This window comes from Berghia stephanieae, chromosome 2 (assembly GCF_034508935.2).
Source record: "Berghia stephanieae isolate SIO BIC M18660-M18661 chromosome 2, UCSD_Bste_1.3, whole genome shotgun sequence".
NCBI lineage: Eukaryota > Metazoa > Mollusca > Gastropoda > Nudibranchia > Aeolidiidae > Berghia > Berghia stephanieae.
The window spans coordinates 8259038-8284232 of record NC_088361.1 but is presented as its reverse complement, the minus strand read 5'-3'; the positions used below and the strand labels follow the sequence as shown (position 1 = coordinate 8284232).

At 35.8% G+C, this 25195-nt stretch overlaps 2 protein-coding genes across 4 annotated transcripts in view; both read right to left on the bottom strand.

The window, feature by feature from the left end:
- Positions 1-4052: 4052 nt before the first annotated feature.
- LOC144964259 (chromodomain-helicase-DNA-binding protein 1-like) overlaps positions 4053-25195 on the bottom strand; it is a 59385-nt gene continuing 38242 nt past the window's right edge. For 2 of the 3 annotated variants that reach the window (XM_078898335.1, XM_078898334.1), the window contains 14 exons: positions 24802-25025; positions 24545-24687; positions 23287-23422; positions 22268-22418; positions 21744-21845; positions 14814-15164; positions 14497-14598; positions 13858-14036; positions 13191-13317; positions 12428-12576; positions 11500-11685; positions 10165-10287; positions 9302-9505; positions 4053-8721 (listed from right to left, as the gene is read on the bottom strand). In XM_078898335.1, coding sequence (XP_078754461.1) covers positions 8535-8721; positions 9302-9505; positions 10165-10287; positions 11500-11685; positions 12428-12576; positions 13191-13317; positions 13858-14036; positions 14497-14598; positions 14814-15164; positions 21744-21845; positions 22268-22418; positions 23287-23422; positions 24545-24687; positions 24802-25025 — 2364 coding nt within the window. In that variant the 3' untranslated portion in view covers positions 4053-8534. The remainder of the gene's footprint in view (positions 8722-9301; positions 9506-10164; positions 10288-11499; positions 11686-12427; positions 12577-13190; positions 13318-13857; positions 14037-14496; positions 14599-14813; positions 15165-21743; positions 21846-22267; positions 22419-23286; positions 23423-24544; positions 24688-24801; positions 25026-25195) is intronic. The other variant, XM_078898336.1, reaches the window with a different exon arrangement.
- On the bottom strand, positions 14992-21733 carry LOC144964260 (zinc finger BED domain-containing protein 5-like). Its single transcript, XM_078898337.1, has 2 exons — positions 19834-21733; positions 14992-17197 (listed from the first exon to the last, which is right to left on the bottom strand). The coding sequence occupies exons 1-2, from the start codon at positions 20842-20844 to the stop codon at positions 17177-17179; spliced, it is 1032 nt and encodes a 343-aa protein (XP_078754463.1). The 5' UTR covers positions 20845-21733; the 3' UTR covers positions 14992-17176.

Genomic DNA, 25195 nt, shown 5'->3' with positions numbered 1-25195 from the left:
ATCATCATCATCATTATTATTATTATCATTATTATTATTTTTTATTATTATTATTATTATTATTATTATTATTATTATTGTCATTCGTATTAGTATTAACACCATCGTCATCATCATCATTATTACTATTATTATTATTATTATCATCATCATCATTATTATTAGTATCATCATCATCATTACTTCTACTACTGCTACTACTACTACAATTAATACTACTACTACTACTACTATTACTACTACTGCTACTATACTATTACTACTACTACTACTACTACTACTACTACGACAACTACTACTACTACTACTTCTACTACTGCTACTATATTACTACTACTACTACTTCTACGACAACTATTACTACTACTACTACTACTACTACTACTACTACTACTACTACTACGACAACTACTACTACTACTACTACAACTACTACTACTACAACTACTACTACTACGACAACTACTACTACTACTCCTACTACACAACTACTACGACAACAACTACTACTACTACTACTACTGCTACTACTACACTACTACTACTACTACGACAACTACTACTACTACTACTACTATGTTTTCTTCTTCCTTTTAAGTCTGTGCCTTCAATTTTGAAGATTCCACGGAGCAGTGTTTTTCTATCATGTGAGACGTGAGACTATTCCAGTGTCTCAATGGCGATGGTATGAACGAGTACAAGGGTGCATCCACTCGTGAGTGGGGAACCATAAACTTGGATGGCTTTGTTGAATTATCACCGAGGTCGTTTAGGCCTCAAGATCTGATCAGTTTCGTAGTTTTGTTTTTTTTTTTTTTTTTTTTTTTTTTTGTTTTTTTTTTTTTGGGGGGGGGGGGGGGGGGTTAATCCTTGTATTGATATATATATTTCACTGCTGTTTTGTATTCGTTCAATTTCTTGGATTTCTCAGCGGTGAGGGTCCCAGGCAGAGCTTCTATATTCTAGTTAAGGTCTAACAAAGGCTTTGTAGCACTTGAATGTTACTTCTTATATTCGTTTCTTTCAAGGAAGCCTACAATAGAGTTTGCCTTTTTTTTTCTTTTTTGTACAAGGGTAGAATGAAAAGTCTTGACGCGGCTCTTGTATTTTCAAAATTAAAATAGATACGAAATTCATAACGGTATGAAAACAAAGCTTAGTTTGTGTCCTTTCCGTCTATCACTATCATTTAAAAAATTTCAGCACAGTCACCGTTCCCATCCACACAGAGCCGCCAACGATGCAACAGTCATTGCATCGCATCGAAGAGGAATTAACGTGGAAAACTTCGACACCATCGAGTCAACTTCGCCTGCAACGCGTCATCACTGCCAAAATTTGTCCCCTTGAGATGTCTCTCAAGTCTTAAGAAAAGGAAAAAGTCACTTGGAGCTAAATCAGATCTGTAAGGGGGGTGTTTTACGACTTCAAGAAAACTTCCTCTTTCAATGTGATCATGCGTTTGTGTGAGTATCATCGATAAGCAACGGGCACATACCTTTCTCTACTCAAGATTTCTCAAACGATATCCATCTCTTCCCCGTGGAATTCCAAGCCCTTGTGAAATGTCAGATTGTTTTGTCCAGCGATTAGCTCAATTAAGTTCGTCACTTTCTTTGGTTGATTTGCTGCAGTTGATACACTTTGTGGACGATCACTGCGAGCCTGCTCATTAATGTTGGTGGAGACATCATCAGTTCCAGTAAAGCATATAATCCACCTTTGAACTGTTCGAATACCCAAGAGTCACCATAAACACGTTTCAGCCATTTATGAATGTTTAAGGATGCACATTGCTTTGCAGTAAAGAACTCAGTCACAGCACGCTGTTGGTTGCATACTTTTTGTGTGATTTCTTTGACCGACATGTTTGACTAGGGGTTCTTTCAAATTAGATCAATTGAAACCAAGAAATCGCAGCTAAACAAAATTTGGCAACCTAATAGAAAAATAAATTACGCACATTTTGATGTCTTTTATACTTGAGTGGTGAGTTCAATACAATCGGAGATATCCAATAGGCGTCAAGACTTTCCAATGTGCCTAACTAACTAAATGTCTTACGATTGTTTTAGGAGTTTTAGGGCATCTGCGACACACTATTTTTAAGGACACATTTTGTTCATTTCACCGCCAGTAAAGACAAATTGGATTGTCAAAAAAAAAACGTCTGGATTTGTTATAGGCACACGAGAACAAGTAAGAAGGGGATGGCTCGAATAGGGAACAGATTTAGATGCCAAGTGCACACTATCAACCAATGTGCTTAGATCAGGATTACCTAAAAGTCTCGTCCAGACACAAACATGGAATCTCACAAAGAGGAATTAATGCTTGCAAAACAAAAATATTACAGTACCTACCTAACAGATAACATGATTTACAAGGAAATAATATAATCCCCCAAAACTAATAATACTGTTGACTTCTTCCCTCTCAGCCAAGGGGGCCCCAAGACAAACCAAGTAATCTCATTTCAAGACAAGGATAGAAAGCAACTTGGAAAACAGATATTATAGGGGGATAGGAGACACAGCAAGTGACCTCCTGCTCAACATGGAAGGTCAGAAGACCCCAGTCAAGCTTGCGACACTTGACTTATTGTCATTTCAGTACCAGTATAAATGATTGTATTTAAGGGATTTACGGCGCTTGCAACACATTTGGGTCATAACGGCGCCAGTAAAAGGTTCTTGAATACCCAAGATAACGTAAGACAAAGGGGAATGATACAAATGGGGAAAAGGTGTTGATTCCAAGAGCACACTATCAGTTTACTTAGTTTGAGATCACCTAAAAGTTCATCCAGACAAGAGTACAGGTCCCCACTAAGAGGAAAACACCCAAATGCATTATACATTCAAAACAACAAATATAATAAAACATAACAGAGAGATGATTTACAAAAAAAAACAATCATCTCCCAAAACAATAACTATACAATTGACTGTTTCCCTCCCAGCCAAGGACTCCGACCAGGACCAGGACACAACCAAGTAATCTCATTCCAAGACAAAGACAGAAGGCAAATAGGAAAACAGCTAAAGAGGGATAGAAGACACAGTTAGTACCTCTCCGCCCACTATGAGAGGTCAGGAACTCCACTCAGAGTGCCAGTAAAAAGGAAAAAAATTGGATAGTAAAAACATTCTAGATGTACAATTAAAAGGACTTGAGGAAAAATAAAGACAAAGGGAAATGGCTCAAATAGGGAACAAATGTAGATTCCAAGATAACATTATCAGTGTATTTGGTTTGAGATCAACTAAAAATAAAAGTCTCACCCAGATACTAGCACAAGGCCCCACTAAGAGGAATATACTCAAATATTTACAAATCATATGTTAAAATTGAATAAATAACAGTACATAACAGAGAGATGCGTTACAAGGGAAAAAAATATCATCTCCTAAAACTATACTTCCCTCCCAGCCAGGGTCAGGACAAAACCAAGTAATCTCATTCCAAGACAAAGACCGAAAGCAATTGGAAAACAGACATATACATGGGGACGGCAGACACAGCAAGTACCTCCCTGCTCACTATGAGTGGGAACCCCACCCAGGTACTAGTAAAAAGGAAGATGGTAATGGAAGTTGTAGATGTGAAGTTAAAGGCACCAACGAAAGAACAAGAGGTAACTGGTTAAAACACGGAACAGAAAATTCCGAAGCAATCCACCGATGTGTCTATTTTGACATTACCATCAAGACACAAGCAAAGGATACACTCAACATGTGTGCAAAACTAAACTAATAACTATAAGAGTATCTACACAAAACAAATAATTTACATGGAAAAAAAATATTTAAATACATTTGACTGTCTTCCTCCCAGCGACGGATCTCCGCCAGGACCAGGGGGAAAAACAAGCAATCCAGAACAAGGACAGAGAGCAGCATGGAAAGGGGAAAAGGTATGTGGGACAGAAGACAGCATGTGACCTATCTTGCCCACCACGGAGCAAAGTGTCTTATTTCTACGGTCCCACCAAATAATTGCAAGCTAACAAAATTCAAACCATTGAACAAATTTTAAAAAGAAAACATATCTCAAAACAATAAATTTATTTTTATTTTTTTCAATTCATCGTACATAACAATATTATCATATATGTATTAATTTCACATGAACAAGAGCAGTTGAAAACAGGGATTTGGGGCTGCAACAAAAATCAGACCACAGCGCTAATCATCTATAATTCCTTTCTCACTTCTTACAAATTTTGTTCCAATTCTTATGTCAAACCATTCACACAACGCACATATTAACACAACATCATGACCATTCCATTTTGTACATTTTTTTATGAGCACCAGCAAACTACAATATTAAATCGAAACTCTCAGTATCCCAATACCCATCAATTTACACAAACTCTCCCAATTACAATGAAACCCAAGTATAACAATTCCGGATAAAGCAGGCAGCCGGTTATAGCAGGGGTCTTTAAAATCCAGGGATTTTTTTTTTCTCTCCCTAGTTGCCTTTAGTAACATTTACAGGCCGACTTTTAAGAGCCTTATCGGTTATAACAGGGATGCAGTACCCACTCAATAACTCTAATGTATTAGCCTACATTACGCTCAGCTAAGCCTACAGCTAAAGGCAACCGAGAGCTAGGCTAGGCCTAGTTCATAAATGCTACTAGTCTATCCTACATCATTTTAAATGGTGATTGAGGCCATTTGGATTATTTCCCTTGAAATTAGGCAATAACAGGACTTGGTTATAGTTATAATAGGGATTTTAGGCTGGTCCCACCATCACTGTTATACCGAGGTTACACTGTACTTGTTTGAGCCATTCAAATGTAATCAACCTCATAAACCAACCCACACATTCACGCAATGAACACAGTAAAATTAAATTATGTACATCATTGTCATCATGATTCAGCAACAATACATCTTAAACTAAGTATATAAAATTGACCAAGTACCCATCAAAACACCACCATTGACACTTGCCACTCAACTCAATCGTACCTTGAAATCTCACCTTTAACAAACGTATTCGATGATGGATTTAACACTGAACCAATGAGAGGACTTGAAGCAAGGATTGACTAAGTCCAATCATTGGTTCTATGCACATCATTGCATACTGAACTCTTAATTGCTTAGAGCCAATTCCACATTTATATTCGTAGACAACGTAAAATTAAATTTAAGTCTAATTTTGTTGACCAATGTTCCTTAATTTAAGACCGCACACCAAAAAAAAAAAAAAAAAAAAAAAAGGAAAGGAAAGAAAGAAAAAGAGAAGTCTCCTGAGTTTAATATTAACATGAACTCTTACCAAAACAGCACTAGTCCTATACCAATGAAATCAATCCATGAGGATCTATGATCAAACAGGTGCAATAAACAATTTACCTTTTCTATCACCTTCCATGATGGACTGATCTCATTGGGTCAGAATTTTGTGTCATTCATCGATTAAGATGACCCTCTAACTTGCCACAAAGTCTTAGACCTGGACAGACTTCTTGCAATATCTTGCAATCTCGGGTTAAAGATTTTTATTTATTTTTAGGACCAGTGTGAGGTCATTTTAATGGATCGATATATGAAATAAGAGTTGTCTGACTTAAATGACAATGGGATGTTTTGTCACAGTAGGACAGACCTATCGTCAATTAATGCTATTGATTAGTTTTGTTTATTCCTTTATTTCAACTTAATATTAATAGGAAACTAAGAATTTCTACAGACCAGGTCATTAAAAAAAAAATCATGTTTGTATTTCACGTTTTGAACGTGAGGTTGCTGCAGAAACTAGCACTGCATCATGACGCATTACTGATTCTGATATAATTGCCTAGTACAATAATAAAACGTCTCTAATTAGGAACTTAAACCCATGCGGATTGCTGTTTTCTGGCCTTTCATCCACCATTCTGTGTATCAAGAAGAGTGAAAGAGCTGGCACAATAAGATAATACAACAAATATGGCAGATTCCAAACATTGTCAATACTCTGTCATTTTCATAGTTCAAAATTACACCGCTGCACTTGTTCGTTAACTTTTGAATTATCAAGAAAACAAATCCAGTGATAAAGATATAAAATGTTTTCTGAGCAATCAACTTCCAAAATAATTTTGTTTTAAATCATGGCATAATCCATTATATGATTTTTTAAAAAGCATTTGAAAGAAAATATTCACAAAAACTTTTTTAAAAATCAAATTTCACGTTTGAATTTCTCATAACCCCCATGGATCTGCAATTACTGCAAAATGCTTGCAAAAGTGTGAAACAAAAACGAATATAAACAGTCTATAAGAAGAACAAAATATACAACGAGAATCATTCCAACTAAACTCATTCTTTTTCGGGTTTTTTTTTTCAGTTTTTAAAGGTTTTACGGCGCTTGCAACACACTAAGGTCATATCAGCGCCAGTAAAAAGTAAGAAAATGGAATAGTAAAAAGTTCCAGAATAACAATGAAAGCACCCAAGAAAAGGTGAAACAAAGGGGAATTAATTCAAATAGGAAACAGATGTAGATTCCAAGAGCACACTATGAAAGTATTTCACCTAAATGTCTCATCCAGACACAAGGACAGGTCTCCACTAAGAGGAACACACTCAAATTTTAAGAGTGCACACATACACACACACACACACACATATACACAAATGGTACCAGGAACCCCACCCAGATATCCATTCTTTCAGCCATCCTATTAACTGAAGAGGGGTTAGCGGACAAATATCTCCTGATGTAGTGTTTATTTTTTCACAGCCATTATATTCATTGGTCAAGATTTTCATCTAGACTAGCATCATTAGAATATGTGAGGCTGTTCTATTCAATTCTCAAGCCATAACGGTAAATATAAGACAGCCTGAGGGTGAGTCTTTCAAAATGTGAGAACAAAATACGAGTGCGCTAAGCCTCTCCAATAAAAATTAGAAATTTGAAAAGAAATGTTTGGGGTTTTAAACCATCAGTCATACAAAAACTAAGAAAATTAAGAGAGACAAAACTAACTAAAAATAAAATACCACCACAGCAATAGATGTCTTAAAGGACAATGGTTTAAAAAGGGACAAGTGTTTCTCTATTATACAGGGGCCCTCAAAATACACTAATGGATTTATTTGATACTTTCTGGAGGATTGACCCTTAAGCAATTCTTTCTTACAAAGTCTTGAAATTGAATTGGTTTAGAGTATTCACCTTTTGCTCAATCAAACAAAATCTTGACAAGTTTTGAGATTTGAATATGACTTAGTTGTTAAATAACATTGAGAGACTATGTCTGGAATTTGCCATTTCATATAAAAGGTGAATTATATAATATGGATGGATGGAGGGAAAGAGGATAATCTGATGAACGAAATGAATGAATGATGATTGATGATGATGATGATGGAATGAGTTATAAATGCCACCACGACAGGAAGGAATCACGGATAGGAATGGTTGGGTTTACTCTTTTCAATTCTATTTGCTTAAAACTTAAGCATGAAGGCGGGTTTCATTTAACAAACATCACTTCTAAATAAGTAGCAGTTCAGCACAAACGATGAAAGTGGATAAATCAAACCTCTGTCAACCCAAATATGAAACTATGTACAATTATTTACAAAATAAATGGGGAAAAAAAAAGAAAAAAGAATTCACCTACTCTCTGTGGAAGGATGGGGAACGAGGATTAAGATGAACAAAGCTGTTCAAAATTGTGCACTGGAGGAAACCAAGAAGGAATGAAAGCTTGACTATATTACTTAAGTCTTACCATGATTAGACAACTGAAAGCTGTACGTGAGAATTGTACGTAATTTAAATCATGAAAATATGGGAACAGTGAGCAGTAGGTAATTTTAATTTTAAAATATTTTTAAAATTGAAATCTGAAGTCAATTTCAACGCAAAAGATTTTTAAAAAACCCAATCTTTTATACAGAAGAGATTATAATGTTTAATCATGAATAGTTATCAACTCTTAATACTTTTTGGTTTGACAAGCGATTAAACTTCTTGATGTATCTCATATAATTCCCATTTTTATATCCATGCTCATTTAAATTATGGCAAATACTTTTTTCACAAGATGACACTATTATTCAGACAGGATTTGCAACCAATTGAAACGCTCCTTATTTATAATACAAAAAGTTTTTAATATATAAGTTTGTTTAAATCTATCTCAAAACCAAAATAAACAAACCTTTCATATAGTATTGAGACTTGCTAATTTTTAAAAATTAATAAGCAACCTTACTTTTCATTTAAAACAAGTTTTCTGATGTGAAACTTTCACAACAGCAAAGACTGTAAAATAATACAGGAGGTTGGAAGATCATCAACAATTTTCAAGAACAACCAAATCATCATTAATCAAAATTAAAGTACTGTCAAAAAAAACAAAAAAAAACGAACACAAAACAAAATGCCAACCCTAATCAGGTATCCCACCTTGGCTATACCATTTACCTGGTAATTTTTAATGGGACTTATTCATAAATGGGATAAGAGTATCTAGGTGACGTCCTTCCTGTCCTGGGGCATAGCTAGTGTCAATGATGAGAATAGCTAGGAGATTCCCCTGGAGGAGGAGGTTGTGAAGAGTGAGAGGATGGGTTGGATGTGGATGATGGGTAGCGAGACTTAGAATCCATGCGAGGGTCTTTGTGACTTCTGCGATTGTCCCAATCATAGTGGTCGTCAGGTCGATCACCCCAATCACTTCTTCGTTTACGATCACTGAAAATAAAAATGTTATTGTTTCAAAGAGTTGTTGCATACGCTTTCGTATCCCGCTATAAATAAAACTCAAATTTACCACCCTGATAGAAAACAATCTGGTCATGATATTTTAAATAATCAAAATGCCTTGGTTGAGAATGGAAAACATTGGATGTTTGGATGAATTTGTTTCAAGGACAAAAATGCACCATAATGGTAAAACCTAGTTTAAATTTCTCGACAAATGACAATAGCAGTTTGAAGTGGAAGACAGTAAATGAGATAAAATCATTAGATCTTTTTTGCAATGTTCCCTTTCAGACCAATGGTGGTATGCAATGGAGAGTGAAAAGTCATTTCACTTATGGAATGTTCAAAACATTCTATTTCCAAGAAAAGTTTATTGTTATCTGCCCAATACATATTCTCTTCATAAGACCACAATTATTTGATACTATTTAATTATGCCCAGTGATATTATGGCCAAAGCAGTTAAGAGAACTGGATTGTATTTTGAAACTTAAAAACTAATAAATGAAAATTTCCTTGATAGTATCTCTTGGCTTATAATCATCAAAAGGTCTTTCAAGTCACTTACCTGTTACTACCACCCCAGTCATCCCCTGATCGCCCATAATGCTGTGAGGAAGGAGGTCCTTGATCCCTGTAGTGGTTACCATACTCAGGACGGTAATGTTCACCCCTATGGGGATCAGGACGATAGCCAGCACGATGTTCATTTCGGCCTCGATAATCCCGATGATAGTGTTGACCTCCTGGTCCTTGACGATCATTGCTGTATCTGCCATGTGAAGATTTAATATTATCATTAAATATTAATTTCATAGGATAGAAAGGAAGGAAACCATAACTCAAAAACACAGTTTTGACAAATAAAAATACACCACTACACAACATTACAAAGAAGAAAAATACATCTAACATTATAGGTGGTACAGAGAAAAATAAAAATAATCAGAATGAAGCCGACTGCAGCCATACATAAAATAAGTCACAGTGAAGTTGAACAAGTGATTGAACACAAACTGAGTGAAATCAAGACTCAAATGCTTACAAACTAAAATCCTGTGCTTGTGTTTAAATGAGGATCACATATATACACATACATACACACACACAACATAGAAAAAAAAAAATAGATATCACATCTAAATAATGTAGAGTAAACAGTGTATTTTGATGAGGAATTTTGTAGTAGGGTCTGAATGAAGGAAATTTGGAATACTAATTTCGATATTAGCCTTATGGGGTCAAATTTATATGCAACTTAGTTGCTAACATCAAACGTTTAATGTTTACAACCAGAAAAAGGTGGGCAATTCAATGTCCATTTCAATCTATTTTTTGTTTGTTTTTAAATCCTAAATGTAATGTGACATTACAATGCAGTGATAGCAAATCTGAAAGATGTGAAGTTGATGTTTAATAAGCATTTATCACCTGTGATAGGAATCTTTGGGGTCACCATTTCCTCTGTCTGGGCGATGGGAATCATGATGAGATGAATATGAGTTCGAATGGGGATGATGTTGGCGATTGTACGAGTTAGCAGAACTATCGTATCTGTGAATACCAGACAACATCCAGCATGCATAAGTGCTCATAAACACATTGAACAAAAAAGAAACCTCACAACATCAACAATCTTGACACTCAATGATTCTCACAAATTCCACTGTCTTCAATGATTGGTTAACATTTAAAATGTAAATATTATCAATTCTGTGCCTCTTTTAATCATTTTTTTTTTCATATTAACAAAATAAAAAATATAAATTGTGAAAAGCAAGCAATTCTCCAAATGAATTAAATTTTTGAATGTTGTCCAATGTGGACCTCCATCTCTATCATGGCCCTCAATTTCGACAACCTCTGATTCAACAAGACCACATATTCAACAAAACGTTTGTGTGCAGTAAAAAAAAAAATCCAAAAAATTATGAACATTTGATGAAAATCAGTCTTGTTGAATTGGATACATTACAACGAATGAATGTCCTGTTAAGTAGATTCACTTTCTCAAATAACAAATTTATTGTCTCAAACACGTTGTTAAATGATCGAATAAAGACTTTGTCTTAATCATAGTAAAGTGACCTTCCTTCCTCCTTCGAAAATAATATACCAAATTTTTTTTTTTTAATTTAAAAAAAAACAAACAAAAAAAACATTCAACACCCAAAATTTCCAAAAGAACATATCCACATTTTATATTGAGCAACTGAAGGAAGACATTTGAATGACATATTGCAGATTCAAGCGTTTAAAAGTTTCATAAACTTTGCATGATTTAAAGTTACAAAGAGCAATTCAAATTCTAATTTCTAAATTTATTACATAAATAAAATTATCTTAGGAAACCCAAGGTCAAATTTCCTTTTTTTTAAATTCTTTTTTTAGAAGTAAAGGATAAAAGTCAAAACCATTTGAATTTTTGAAAGTGTAAAGTATATTTTCTAGGAAAAAAATTCATATAGAAAGTTCAGTGAAAGGAAGATATCATCAATCAAAACCTTGTAATTTTATTTATGACAGTGATTATTATGTTCACAGTCAGAGTTTTCTATAAATATAGAAGATATCACTTTTTCTAACTAAGCTTTCTCTACCCTTAAAAGAAGTAAAACACTTTCTGTCTTTTCTTCTCTAAAATTGTATCAAAACATCATTCATACAACTGAGGAATTGAAAGTGGATGAAGCAACATCTAAAACAAATAATCAATTTGCAAAACATTCACTGAGGGGAACAAATATTAAACACAGATATCCTTACCTGCTGCGGGACACATCTTCAGCACGAGATAGAGGGCTGGCAAGTGTCCAGTTGTTACTAGGACTCCCAGAGCTCGCTGCTTCGGATAACTGGCTTCCATCCTTTGCAGCACCTGACCAATGAGGATTGTGGTGGCCAGGACCACGTTGATGGTGATGAGATTTGCTGGGGTTGCTATTTACAGATCTAATGGCGATAGAAAAATAATTGGATTGATGAATGATTTTAATGAAGTTTACTGTGAGCACTTTGACAAGTTTCTCAAAACACAATAATAATGTATTCATGTAATAGATTGTATTAGACATATCAGTATTCTAATTATATGTTTTTTATGATTGAATCCTATCATTAAAACTACATAATACTAAATAATGCAATAAGACTGGATAGATCATCATTTTAATTCATGCCTACTATTACATTCTGACAATAACATCATCAATTACCAAGGCTAAGCTTTTGTAACAAAGGCATCCATAAAACAATCATACAAAGGCATCAACAAACAACCTCAAGATCCTTCGTCATACATCAAGCTATTGGTGTATCCCATACAAAAAACGATTTCAAATAACATTTCTACAAAATAGGATTTGGCTACTCTGGATTGAATCAGTGTAGTACAATTCCAATATCAATGACAGTCGCACTAAAAAATTAACATTTTGTATTTTTTTTTCCAAACAAAATTCCGAAAATGTTTTCCTATACAACTTGCAAACATAACCCTATTTAAATATGACTGCTCAGAATAGGTTATCTTCATTGTCCATAGAGGACTAAGAGAGCTGGGTTAAAGCAAATGCTTTCATCACTGCAGTTATGAACAAGTTTACATGTGTAAATAAATATTACTTCACTCATTGATATGTTTTATTTGTCATTTTAAAGATAAAGACATTGAGAAAATGAAAGTTACACTTACCCATCTTTTTGATGAGAGTGGGAGTGATGAGAACGATCATTGCGATGTACAGAGTGATGAGGTTTCTTTGGATGACCCCCACCACTTCCTTCTTTGTTCCCATCATGTGAACGTTTCATTGAAGTGCTTTTTTGTTTGGTGTCATTTTCCTTAAAAAAAAAAAGTAGAAAGTTATATAATGTTTTCCTTTTTTTAAAAATAGTATATGTATAATAGTACTCATAGCTTTTAGGTTATCCCAGCACTAGGATCACACTGACACTCAAAATTTAAAAATTATTTTTTTTGTTTGTTTGTTGCTTTAGGTCTCTTCCAACACAATTGAGGTTATATGAGAGACCGCTGAAACAAAAAAAAAAACAAGCAATCTAACAAAAATAGTACAAATGTAAATCAAAATCATAACCTAAAGATATCATAAGCTAAATTATAAATAACCAAGAACAAACAGGCAGAAGATTTACAGAAAAAAAAATATCTCCTGTCAAAAATACAATCACAAACCAAAGAAGCAGGATTGGCTAGTAAAGAGAAGAAGAAACGACATCACTATTGGATCATACACCCATGCGAACATCATAGGTATATGATTCAAGGGTGATGCTCCCATCCAACCACCTGCACACTCAAAATTTAAAAATTAGATGAAGATGTAAATATGATAACAAGAGTACACTCAAACATTATGCTCAGATTTAAATATGATACACTAAAACTGTTTACACTTTTGGAGCTTAATTACCACGGAGGAGCACAAACATACCGCTTTCTTTGACTTCTTTACACTCTTCTTTGGGTCACTATCTCTCTTCTTGCACGCTCCTTTGTACAATTTGCGCAGCTTGTTGTGATTCAAGGTGGTGAAGTTGGAGACAAACAACCATAGCTGACTGTTAAAAAGGGATTAAATGGGAGTCGTGTAAAATACAAATGCATTGATAATAGTGAAGATTCCCAAACAATTTGATTAACATTTATTTATTTAATTTCTGTTTAGAGGCTACATTAATATCCCTTTAAAAAGCATATTGATATTTAGGTGTATTAAGAATTCAAGCCCATTTATAAGCATGAGATTCACCCTGACATGCTAGAGAGAAGGTGGCAGGTCTACAATTGAGTTCGCCTCTGTTTTGGGCCATTTTAATCCCATGAAAATGGAAGATGATAGGATAGTAAAAGTTAAACCATTTAGGTTTAATTAGCACTCGAGAAAATCAGGAGGACTAGTTCAAAAACAAAACTGAAGTAGATCCTAAGAGCAATCAAGCTGATCCTAATCTGGGACTTACAGAAAGTCCCATTTACATGCATGCACAGGACTCCCAACTGAGAAAAAAAAAAGAAGATTAAACAGTCCCACTAAAAAATTTATACTGAAAAGAAGTGAAAAGTGAAAAAAAAAAGGGACAAGATTTTAAAAAACTTACTCCCGCCAGAATTTTATCTTGTCAGGATCACTGTATCCTTCCATACACACATTGATATGGTCACCAATCTTTAACAAGATGCTGCGGATGAAAGCCACTTGCTCTTTCTCATCTAAACTTTCATCAGGTTCACTCAATTGCTTCAATACTTTTTTCAATGGCCGCATTTTTTCTTTACACTGGAAGCATATTTTGGAGGGAAACCGTAAATGAATATTCGACAGCACATCTCATTGTCAAGTATTGTTATTGTCATTAACCAATTCTATTTTAATAAATTCATTTTTTAAAAAAAAGCAAACACGATTGAAAAGAAAAAGGGAAGAAAAAAACATATAATAATTCAAGATTAATTTTTTGGATTGTTTGTATGAGTGCTTACAGGCACCTTAGAAAAAGGACAAAATTAACAGAGATCAAATAGTGGATTTAAGAGAAACATATCCTTGTGGCTGGAATAAAACCATCTATATCGGCGACACTGCTACAGGATCTATATCAAAATGGTTACATTCAATTGGTTACATAAGGAGCACCTCACAGAATATTAAGTAGAAAGTAGATAATTTACAAGGAAAATAAGTTAATTCAACTGACCACATTTTTCGGACCCTGAATCATCCAAAGGTACATTCTTACCTGATCAAACACTTTTGGTTCCATTTTTTGCGGTTCTTCTTCCTCATCTGCAATTTCTTTTGGTTCAGATACCGCCGTGAAATGCATGGGGCCAGACTGTTGCTGTATGAAATACATTAAATATAAATATAATTTGAATGAAATGCCAAATGAGGGATTTTTGGTTGAAAACAACCTCTAACCTGTAACGAATATGGAAGACTGAAAAACTAATAATCATAAATTACTACTTCTCCACAAACGAAAGTATACTATTTCAAATGAATTCCCAAAATATTTCCATCTTTTAAAAAATAAAATAATAAAAGTTAAATCACCTTTTTCTTATTTTTAGGTTTGATGTCGGGTTTCACCTCTTTTTTCTCTTTCTTTTCTTCTTTTACTTCCTTCTTTGGCTTTTTATTGGGCTTCGGTTTAGGCTTGTACTTTGGCTTTGAGCTTTTATCATCTTCAGACTCCAAATCAGTGTCACTTATGTCAGATAAGTCATTCTCCTTTTTCACCTCCTTCTTTTCTTTTTCAACGTGTGTTGTGGATTTCTTTTTTGGAGCATCTTCACTAGTAACATGTTTTTTCTCTTTGTTGTCATCTGAACTGCTTGAGTCGTCTTTATCAATAATTTCAGCTTTTGATTTTGGATTTCTCTTTCCCCTGGGCTTCACAATTTTCTGAAACAGAACAAAAACCCAATCATTTTATTTTTATGTCTCATTTACTTCCATATAAAAAATGACTAGTTTTATGACAAGCTTTAGAGTGAAACATTTCTATGCTCTCTTCTTTCAAAAGCACCGATAAAGCAATATGCCAACATAATTTTTGATGATAATACTAACCCAAAAAAGGGAAGGGGACAATATTTTTAAATGGAGGTGAAAAAAAGTTATAAATGGCAGACTTAGACCACCTGGAACATTTTAACATATGAATTCTATAAAAAGGGCTGAGAGGGGCTGAAATTTAGAGCATAAATTAATAAAAATAATAAAATCTAAATATATTTATATCCTAATAATTTTACACCAAGCCTTCAGATCAGGATACTTTTGCGAACACGACACAGCTTCTATTAACAACAGATGAGACTTCCTGAAATCCCCAAAAAAGGGCACACAGGTTGATATAGGCACCCTGGACTTCTAAACGGTATTTAATATTGTACCACACCAGAAATTTTAACACAAAATAAACTATTATTGAATAAACGGCCCAATAAAAATAAATACACATGGATAACAAACGTCCTCACCAAATGGCAAATAAAGGTGGTACTCTTGAAAAAACATCTGATTTCCCGCTCCCAAATTTAGAGAGTATGAATTTCCGTAAAAATTTGAATGTTTGGAAGCACTGATACCTTTACAATACAATCGCAGAGGTGCCTACCCGAACATACTCCAAAGAGGAATCTCAAAGCTGAAAAAGAGGAATTTGAGACCAAAAAGAGGAATCCACTTACCACGAATATTCTTTCATCTTTCCGAGTTTCTCAGATCTAAGGTTGGTTTTTATTCCACTGCCAGTCAGTCAGTCATCTTTAAATATCTTGCATTCTAATCATATCCGTTGGTATTCCACTTCCAGTCATAATTTTTAACAATCTTACAAATATATTCAGTCACACGTATCATAAAACAATATATAAAAAAAAACAACAAGCCTATTTACACTATGTACAATATTATGTTCCTGACAAATTAATCAGAGGGTTGCAGGCTCTTAGAGTAAGCACTTTTGGCCTTCCTTTTAAGAGCAGAGGAGAAAGTATGTTGGTAACAGGCCCGAGCTCTTGATGACATGTGTACCTTCTGTACAATAAGAGAGCTCAAGGTCTGGGTGGAGAGAGAAGAACGGAAATCAGGTTTATTCTTCCTAACTAAACTGAACACTCTCTCTGTGTCTGCATTTGAATGGGTTAAGCAACACAACCCCTTCATCACTCTACTAAGGCATGGAAATTTCTGTATATTGTCCATGGTCCTAATCTGGCTGATTTTATGCCACTGCTCATCTATCCTCTCTTCTGAAAGAATTTCGTTGGACAGTGGCTCTGCCTGAAACTTTGCAAATTCCAAGTGGAGATTTTGGACATTCTCATCTGGGATAAGACAGGGAAATCTCTTGATGAAATACTCCACCATGGAATATCTGTTTGAGAGCCTCCTGCTTACATCCAGAACAGAAGCATTCATGAGAAATTTGTCCTGCAGAGGAAATTTACTAATTAATGTATCTAAGGGCAGTGATAAAAAAGTTCTTCACTTCTTTAACAAAGCAGTCCTCTTGTTGACCTGAGAAAGAGGGATCTAGTTGGAGCTTTTGAAATAAATCTCTTGTGGCTGAACCTAATATCAAATCTTTCCTGGTCAATTGATTTTTTTTGTCGCTCACGTCAATATCAAAATGGTGTTTGAATTATGGACAGCAGACCCACGGATGAACCTCACAACCAAATCTGTAATAAGCTCATCTAATCTCCCATGAGGCGATGAATTTGGGGTGATTCTTTTGCAACATAAGATTGCAGAGGTGAAAATTGTCAGATTTTCAAGCAGAAAATGGCAATATAGCTTAGAACTACTGCTTGCAAAGAATTTATTAACCCTAACAAGGCGAGTGTGTTTTGAGGTTTCCTTGTCCTTGGATCCTAAGGCATCCAGTTCGGATTTGAAGAATCCTTTTAGGGGCTCCCATTGTTCAAGCATGATATGAAGTGAGTAGAAAAGTGCCAGAAGACAATAGAGAATAAAAATTTTTTTCGCGGCGGTGGTGGGGTTTGAACCTGCGACCTTATTGGTACGACAACTCCGCCTGGCAGGTGAGAGCGTGGCTCTACCGTGTGAGCTATCCACGAACACAAAAATATTCGTTTCAAACCCAAAGTCATTTCTAGATCCCTCTCTCACCCACTTCTTGAGATCGCCGATTCGTTCACCACCATCGCGAAGTAATTTTGACCAGCAGTTAAGCTTAATAGCCAATATTCTCATCACAAACATATAACCTAGAAACGATTGAGACATTGAGTATGCTCCGGTGTATGGGGTGAATTTTTAATTCAGAAAAGTGAGTGGAGCAGGCACTTATGTTGGTAACAACAAGATATGAAGTGAGTAGAAAAGTGCCAGAAGACAATAGAGAATAAAAATTTTTTTCGCGGCGGTGGTGGGGTTTGAACCTGCGACCTTATTGGTACGACAACTCCGCCTGGCAGGTGAGAGCGTGGCTCTACCGTGTGAGCTATCCACGAACACAAAAATATTCGTTTCAAACCCAAAGTCATTTCTAGATCCCTCTCTCACCCACTTCTTGAGATCGCCGATTCGTTCACCACCATCGCGAAGTAATTTTGACCAGCAGTTAAGCTTAATAGCCAATATTCTCATCACAAACATATAACATAGAAACGATTGAGACATTGAGTATGCTCCGGTGTATGGGGTGAATTTTTAATTCAGAAAAGTGAGTGGAGCAGGCACTTATGTTGGTAACAACAAGATATGAAGTGAGTAGAAAAGTGCCAGAAGACAATAGAGAATAAAAATTTTTTTCGCGGCGGTGGTGGGTTTGAACTGCGACCTTATTGGTACGACAACTCCGCCTGGCAGGTGAGAGCGGGCTCTCCGTGTGAGCTATCACGAACACAAAATATTCGTTTCAAACCCAAAGTCATTTCTAGATCCCTTCTACCCATTCTGAGATCGCCGATTCGTTCACCACATCGCGAAGTAATTTTGACCAGCAGTTAAGCTTAATAGCCAATATTTATCACAAATATAACATAGAAACGATTGTGGATGAATTGGTGATGGAGGGATATTTTAATTAGAAAAGTGAGTGGAGCAGCACTTATGTGGAACACAGATATAGACAAACTGGGAGCGATCTCAAGAAGTGGGTGAGAGAGGGATCTAGAAATGACTTTGGGTTTGAAACGAATATTTTTGTGTTCGTGGATAGCTCACACGGTAGAGCCACGCTCTCACCTGCCAGGCGGAGTTGTCGTACCAATAAGGTCGCAGGTTCAAACCCCACCACCGCCGCGAAAAAAATTTTTATTCTCTATTGTCTTCTGGCACTTTTCTACTCACTTCATATCTTGTTGTTACCAACATAAGTGCCTGCTCCACTCACTTTTCTGAATTAAAAATTCACCCCATACACCGGAGCATACTCAATGTCTCAATCGTTTCTATGTTATATGTTTGTGATGAGAATATTGGCTATTAAGCTTAACTGCTGGTCAAAATTACTTCGCGATGGTGGTGAACGAATCGGCGATCTCAAGAAGTGGGTGAGAGAGGGATCTAGAAATGACTTTGGGTTTGAAACGAATATTTTTGTGTTCGTGGATAGCTCACACGGTAGAGCCACGCTCTCACCTGCCAGGCGGAGTTGTCGTACCAATAAGGTCGCAGGTTCAAACCCCACCACCGCCGCGAAAAAATTTTTATTCTCTATTGTCTTCTGGCACTTTTCTACTCACTTCATATCTTGTTGTTACCAACATAAGTGCCTGCTCCACTCACTTTTCTGAATTAAAAATTCACCCATACACCGGAGCATACTCAATGTCTCAATCGTTTCTATGTTATATGTTTGTGATGAGAATATTGGCTATTAAGCTTAACTGCTGGTCAAAATTACTTCGCGATGGTGGTGAACGAATCGGCGATCTCAAGAAGTGGGTGAGAGAGGGATCTAGAAATGACTTTGGGTTTGAAACGAATATTTTTGTGTTCGTGGATAGCTCACACGGTAGAGCCACGCTCTCACCTGCCAGGCGGAGTTGTCGTACCAATAAGGTCGCAGGTTCAAACCCCACCACCGCCGCGAAAAAATTTTTTATTCTCTATTGTCTTCTGGCACTTTTCTACTCACTTCATATCTTGTTGTTACCAACATAAGTGCCTGCTCCACTCACTTTTCTGAATTAAAAATTCACCCCATACACCGGAGCATACTCAATGTCTCAATCGTTTCTATGTTATATGTTTGTGATGAGAATATTGGCTATTAAGCTTAACTGCTGGTCAAATTACTTCGCGATGGTGGTGAACGAATCGGCGATCTCAAGAAGTGGGTGAGAGAGGGATCTAGAAATGACTTTGGGTTTGAAACGAATATTTTTGTGTTCGTGGATAGCTCACACGGTAGAGCCACGCTCTCACCTGCCAGGCGGAGTTGTCGTACCAATAAGGTCGCAGGTTCAAACCCCACCACCGCCGCGAAAAAAATTTTTATTCTCTATTGTCTTCTGGCACTTTTCTACTCACTTCATATCTTGTTGTTACCAACATAAGTGCCTGCTCCACTCACTTTTCTGCATTGTTCAAGCATGCGCTCTATGCAGGCCTGCAGGGAAAGCCATCTTGTGGCACCATGCTTAATGATGGCATGGAGAGATGTACCGCACTGTTGTTGGAAAAAGACGAATTCCTTTTTCCTTTTGCTGCTTTTATCTAAATAAAAATATATATCCACTAATTGTTCTTCCACATCTATTGAAAGTTCTTTGGTTGCTGTTTTGGCAGCAATATGTAGGAGGTGACATGGACAGCCATTTATATACACGTCTGGGTTCTCCCTGTGAATGAAAGCACTCACACCTTTGTTGCTTCCTGTCATGACACTTGCATTGTCACATGCAAATGCCAAACAATTTTTCCACTTTATCCCATTTTCTTGCAATGCAGAGTCTAACACTTTGAATATATTTTCTCCAGTAGAGGCACCATCACAAGTTTTCAGAGAAAACATATCAGTCATTACTTTTCCCTCCTCCTCATCAAAAGTCCTTACCACAATTGGATACATTTGTCCCTCACCTCCATCATTACTTCCATCCGTTGAAATCCTAAATGGCTGAGTCTTCATTTTGCTGACAATGTCATTAGATATTTCATTTGCCATACAATTATTGATGGCTGTTGCCTTTGTTCTCCCGCATGAAAATTTTTTGGCGATCTCTGAGTCTGGGAACATGGCTTTGAACAAAGCTCCAGCATGATCAGATGCAGCAATTGGTAAGTTGTGCTCAACTAAAAATTTATTCCACAGCATCTCTGCATTTATCACTTTGTCATCGAGTGGGTTTGGGGTAAGAGTAAAATATGAAGACACAGAGTTCATTTTGGATTTTAATCTGTCATTATCCTGATGTTTCTTTGTTTTCACATGCCTATCGATATCACTTGATCCACCCGATTTGATAGTGAAATCTGTCTCACAAATAACACAACGAGCATGATAATCCTCAAGTTTAGATTTCACGATAGAAGCCCAGGTTGCTGTATATTCTGGCCTAAACTTTTGCTCAACTTTAGGTTTTTTCGCTGGCGGTGCCATTTTTCAAACGTAATGTTATCTAGATCTAGATCAAGCTGAATTTACCACTATTCAGTTTAGCTTAGTATCTATACTATAATAATAGTTATTTGAAGTAGAGATCTAAAACAATTGGATTTAGAGATAGTATAAATAGTATATTAGATAGACTGACTGTCTAACGAAATCAATCACTTACAGCACAAGTCCAAATGTGACACGTTCCGTAAGAATGAAATCTGAAAAGCACTTTATAACTCTTAATTCAATTATAAATCAGTCACTGAATAAACCACAGCACGAGAATCCAAATTAAACAGAATAGGAGAGGCGCGAGGATGTCTTCTACTGCAACAAGAAGGAATGCATGAATGATTGACCGACGCTAATAGGCAACGGGCGCTAAATGACCGATTGACCAACGCGGGTGTCGAAGGCTAGGTTGGGCGACTTGATACTTTACTTTGATCAACTCGTGAAGACTGAAATTTTAGAATCGATACCTTAAAAGGCTTTGACTTTGTTTGCGTCGGATTCATGTCTCTAGGTAATCGTACTCGCAGGCCAAGAGAATCGGATATCAAGACAATGTGTCTAAAGTCACCCTTCACCGTTCACATAAATTTTCGTTAACTATCGGTCCGGTCGAAAAAAAAAGCGGAATATGAAGCAGAATCGCGGGATCGCGGAATGAAAGGCAATTTCGCGGGATGATTCCGCGGATCGCGGGATGATAGGCACCTCTGCAATCGGCATCACGACAAGAATTCTGAAACTGACTATATTCACTGACTGCCTAGTCAATAAACAGGCCGCTGCATCAAAGCTAAATTGTTATCTGCAGCATATGACATAGATACCGATGCAGAATAAACCTACAAAAAAAAAAAAAAAAAAAAAACCAAAAAAAACAAACTTACAGGCACTGGTGGTCCACTATCTTTTTTGAAGGATTTCAACAAAAACTCCACTCTTGTCTGAAGATGTTTTGCCTGGGGCTTTAATTCTCCATCAGGTAAAATCTGGAAATAGAAAAGTGGTTGGGAAAACAAAATGATAAAGAATAAAATCTAATTTCATACTTAATGATTCAATAGCAAATGATCATTTAATACCTTAAATGGGATAAGATTCTGTAGCTAAAATTATTGGCTAAGCATTCTTTTTGGTTGAGGATTTATAAAAAGACATATTGCCACCTGCATTTATGTGTAAGATATCGCAAATTTCAATGAGGGCAAAGCTGAGAAAATAAAGGATTAATCCTAACATTTACTTTGGGGGGGGGGGGGGGGGGGGGGGGGAGAGAGAGAGAGAGAGAGGAGGGGGGGGAGGAGGAGAGAGAGAGAGAGAGAGAGAGAGAGAGAGAGAGAGAGAGAGAGAGAGAGAGAGAGAGAGAGAGAGAGACACATGGGGGATATGATAATGAAATGGGCCTGCTTACCCTATCAGACAATCCCAAGTCTGGATCCATCTTTATTGCTTCCCAGCTTCCCATACCATATTCATATATTCCCTTCAAAAGATTGCTGTCATCATCTATGTTCCAAAAGCAGTCCCAGTGGACTTTCTTCACATGCTGATCTATTCGCCACCTTTGATTGATGAGAATCATAAAAAAATATTATGGCTGTGTTACCCCAACACCTTTAAAATTTAAATAAAAATGGTCACTATCATTAACAAAGACTGTCCAAATAATAATAATTTTTTAAATATTAAAAATTGACACAATTCAAAATTTAATTGAAAAGACTCTTTGAAAAGTTGGATGAAATACAAAGCAAAACAATCGGACTTTGAGAAACTAAATCTGGGGATGGCTTTGTTTTGTCAGATTCAAAGACAATCTATCAACTAGTCTAATCTGGGACATTTATGAGATTAGTGATGCTGAATTTCTCTTTGTCCCTCACAAGATACTATCACAACAAAGTGATTTCAAATACATGGGAGCGATGAAAGAGTACACTTAGTCCCTTACAAGATACTATCACAACAAAGTGATTTCAAATACATGGGAGCGATGAAAGAGTACACTTAGTCCCTTACAAGATACCATCACAACAAAGTGATTTCAGATACATGAAAACGATTAAAGAGTACACAAGATACCACACAAATGATTATAAAATTTTTATTTGGGAAAGTCAAGGAAAAAATCCACTACAAAACGGAAACAGACATCTGACTTCTCTTACAGAAAAAGATCTCTGCCAGGTCCTTAGAACAACCAACTGGTTATAGATAGAGCCGCAAGAAAGGGGATAAACATGGGGTGATAAAGGAGGAAGGAGGCATTATCTATTTATAAATTTTGACCCTCACAAGACCAGCCATCCAGGTGTTGGTAGCTTTTAAAAACAGAAGTTTTTAATAGTAGAACATTTTGGCCGAAAAGATTTCACCATATTTCTGAGAATCGGGATGAAGTTTAAAAGAATCCAAAATATAAGAACTTACTTCTTCCTTGAATCTTTATCATCAGGTATGGCATCAGCTAGTGGCTTGAGATCTTCTTCACTTTTCAACAATGATTGAGCATTTATACTGACACTAGCAATCTTGAAAGTTGGCCCCTTGTTGCTTTTCTTTTGAACTATAAAATAAAAAGCATTCATTTCCTTCATGTAAAATTCATATTTAAAACTTGTGCTCACTATTTATCAGGGAGACGATTTAGAGACTTTGACAAACGGTTTTGTTATGATTTTGAGATGTTTTAATTTTTAAAAGTGGTTCAGTGTCATTATCATTCATGAGAAAATAACTCCTCAGAATGTATTGATGATCTTTATTTGCATGCTTCGTATTAAAAAAAAAATTGATTTTAATCAATTAAAAGAATAATAACAATCTCCATCATATATTCATTTATTCCTTTCAGCTATACCTGTACAACAATCAAAACAGACCATTATTTTTAACTGAAACTTTAATCAAGAATTGAGCAAGATGATTTGCCATGTCATATGGAATCAGCAACCAATTTTATCACATATCAATTTGTTTTATTGCCAATTAATATTCTCAATATTTATCAACTTATGCCCCCTCTAAAAAAACAATATTCTCCCCATCTCCAGCAAGCCTATCAAAAAAAAAAAAAAAATCCACCTTATAATCTTTAGGTTAAAACGGTTTTAAAAAATCAATGACCAAATAAATGATGCTGAGTTTCACCTAACATCTTAATCTAACACATAAGATTAGTTTTTAAAATTCTATTTTTCATGTTTTCCATACTTAAAGATTAGGTGATCCTGATGGGTGTATATGGCATTTGACAATAAATAAAACTTGGATAGTATGCCCAATAGAGGTGAATAACAGGCATCAGAAGAAATATCAAAAGAATGGGCACTCATGAGTGACAATTTTATTTTTAAAAATTGTTTCATAAGAAAAATGGGCATTTAGGCCAAACTGGCATTCAAAGTATATTCAATCAAAGTACCTCGTCCTGTTTCCTCATTAGTTGAAACCCAACAAGGGCAAAACCAGACAAAATAAACTCACATGGATGGGAACAAGAGAAAATGTAGAGATATCTTCATTACCAATATGGAGAAGTCAAGTGCCCCACCCTGCCTGAACATGGCTAAGTAAAAGATTTGTCATACCATCCTAAGATAATTTATACTCATATTTCCCTGATAAGCTTAATTCATGCTGACCAAATGACAACACATTAACAGTTACAACATGTATGGTATCTTACTTTCAGAAGAAGCATTTTCCTGCATTTTCTGGTTGTGTTCTTTCATCATATCTTCGCAACCATGTTTGATAAACTCAGCCAGCCTGCGCAATTCTGCCTCACTTTTTTCTTGAAGCTCTGAATCTTCTGCAATTGCATCAAGCCTAAGAAAGTGGGAAAAGACAATATGAAAATTTTATAAAATGATAGGAGCCACTGTAAAGAGAAATGGATTAAATCCAACAACTAAACTGTTTATATAATGTATTAAGAGTTACCTTTTCATTGGAGCAGCAAATTTCTTGTAACTTTTGATAAAACGTCTGATTTCTGCATTGGAAAAGCCCCTGATGCCATCCTTTGCAGCTCCTTTGGGCCGACCCCTCCTCTTTGGGTGATCATCATCGTCATCATCATCATCTTCATCACTTGCCTCTGATTCTGAATCATGTTTTTTCTTCTTTTTCTTTTTGTCCTTGTCAGAGTCATAGTCAACTTGAAGCTTGAAATTTGAGAAAAACAAAGTATTGAAAATGTATAAGGGGCATTTAGAAACTATCATATTGGAATTATATTAGAGGTGATTTTTTTGTTTGTTTGTTTGTTGCTTTAGGTCTCTTCCAACACAATTGAGGTTATATGAGAGACCGCTGAAACAAAAAAACAAGCAAT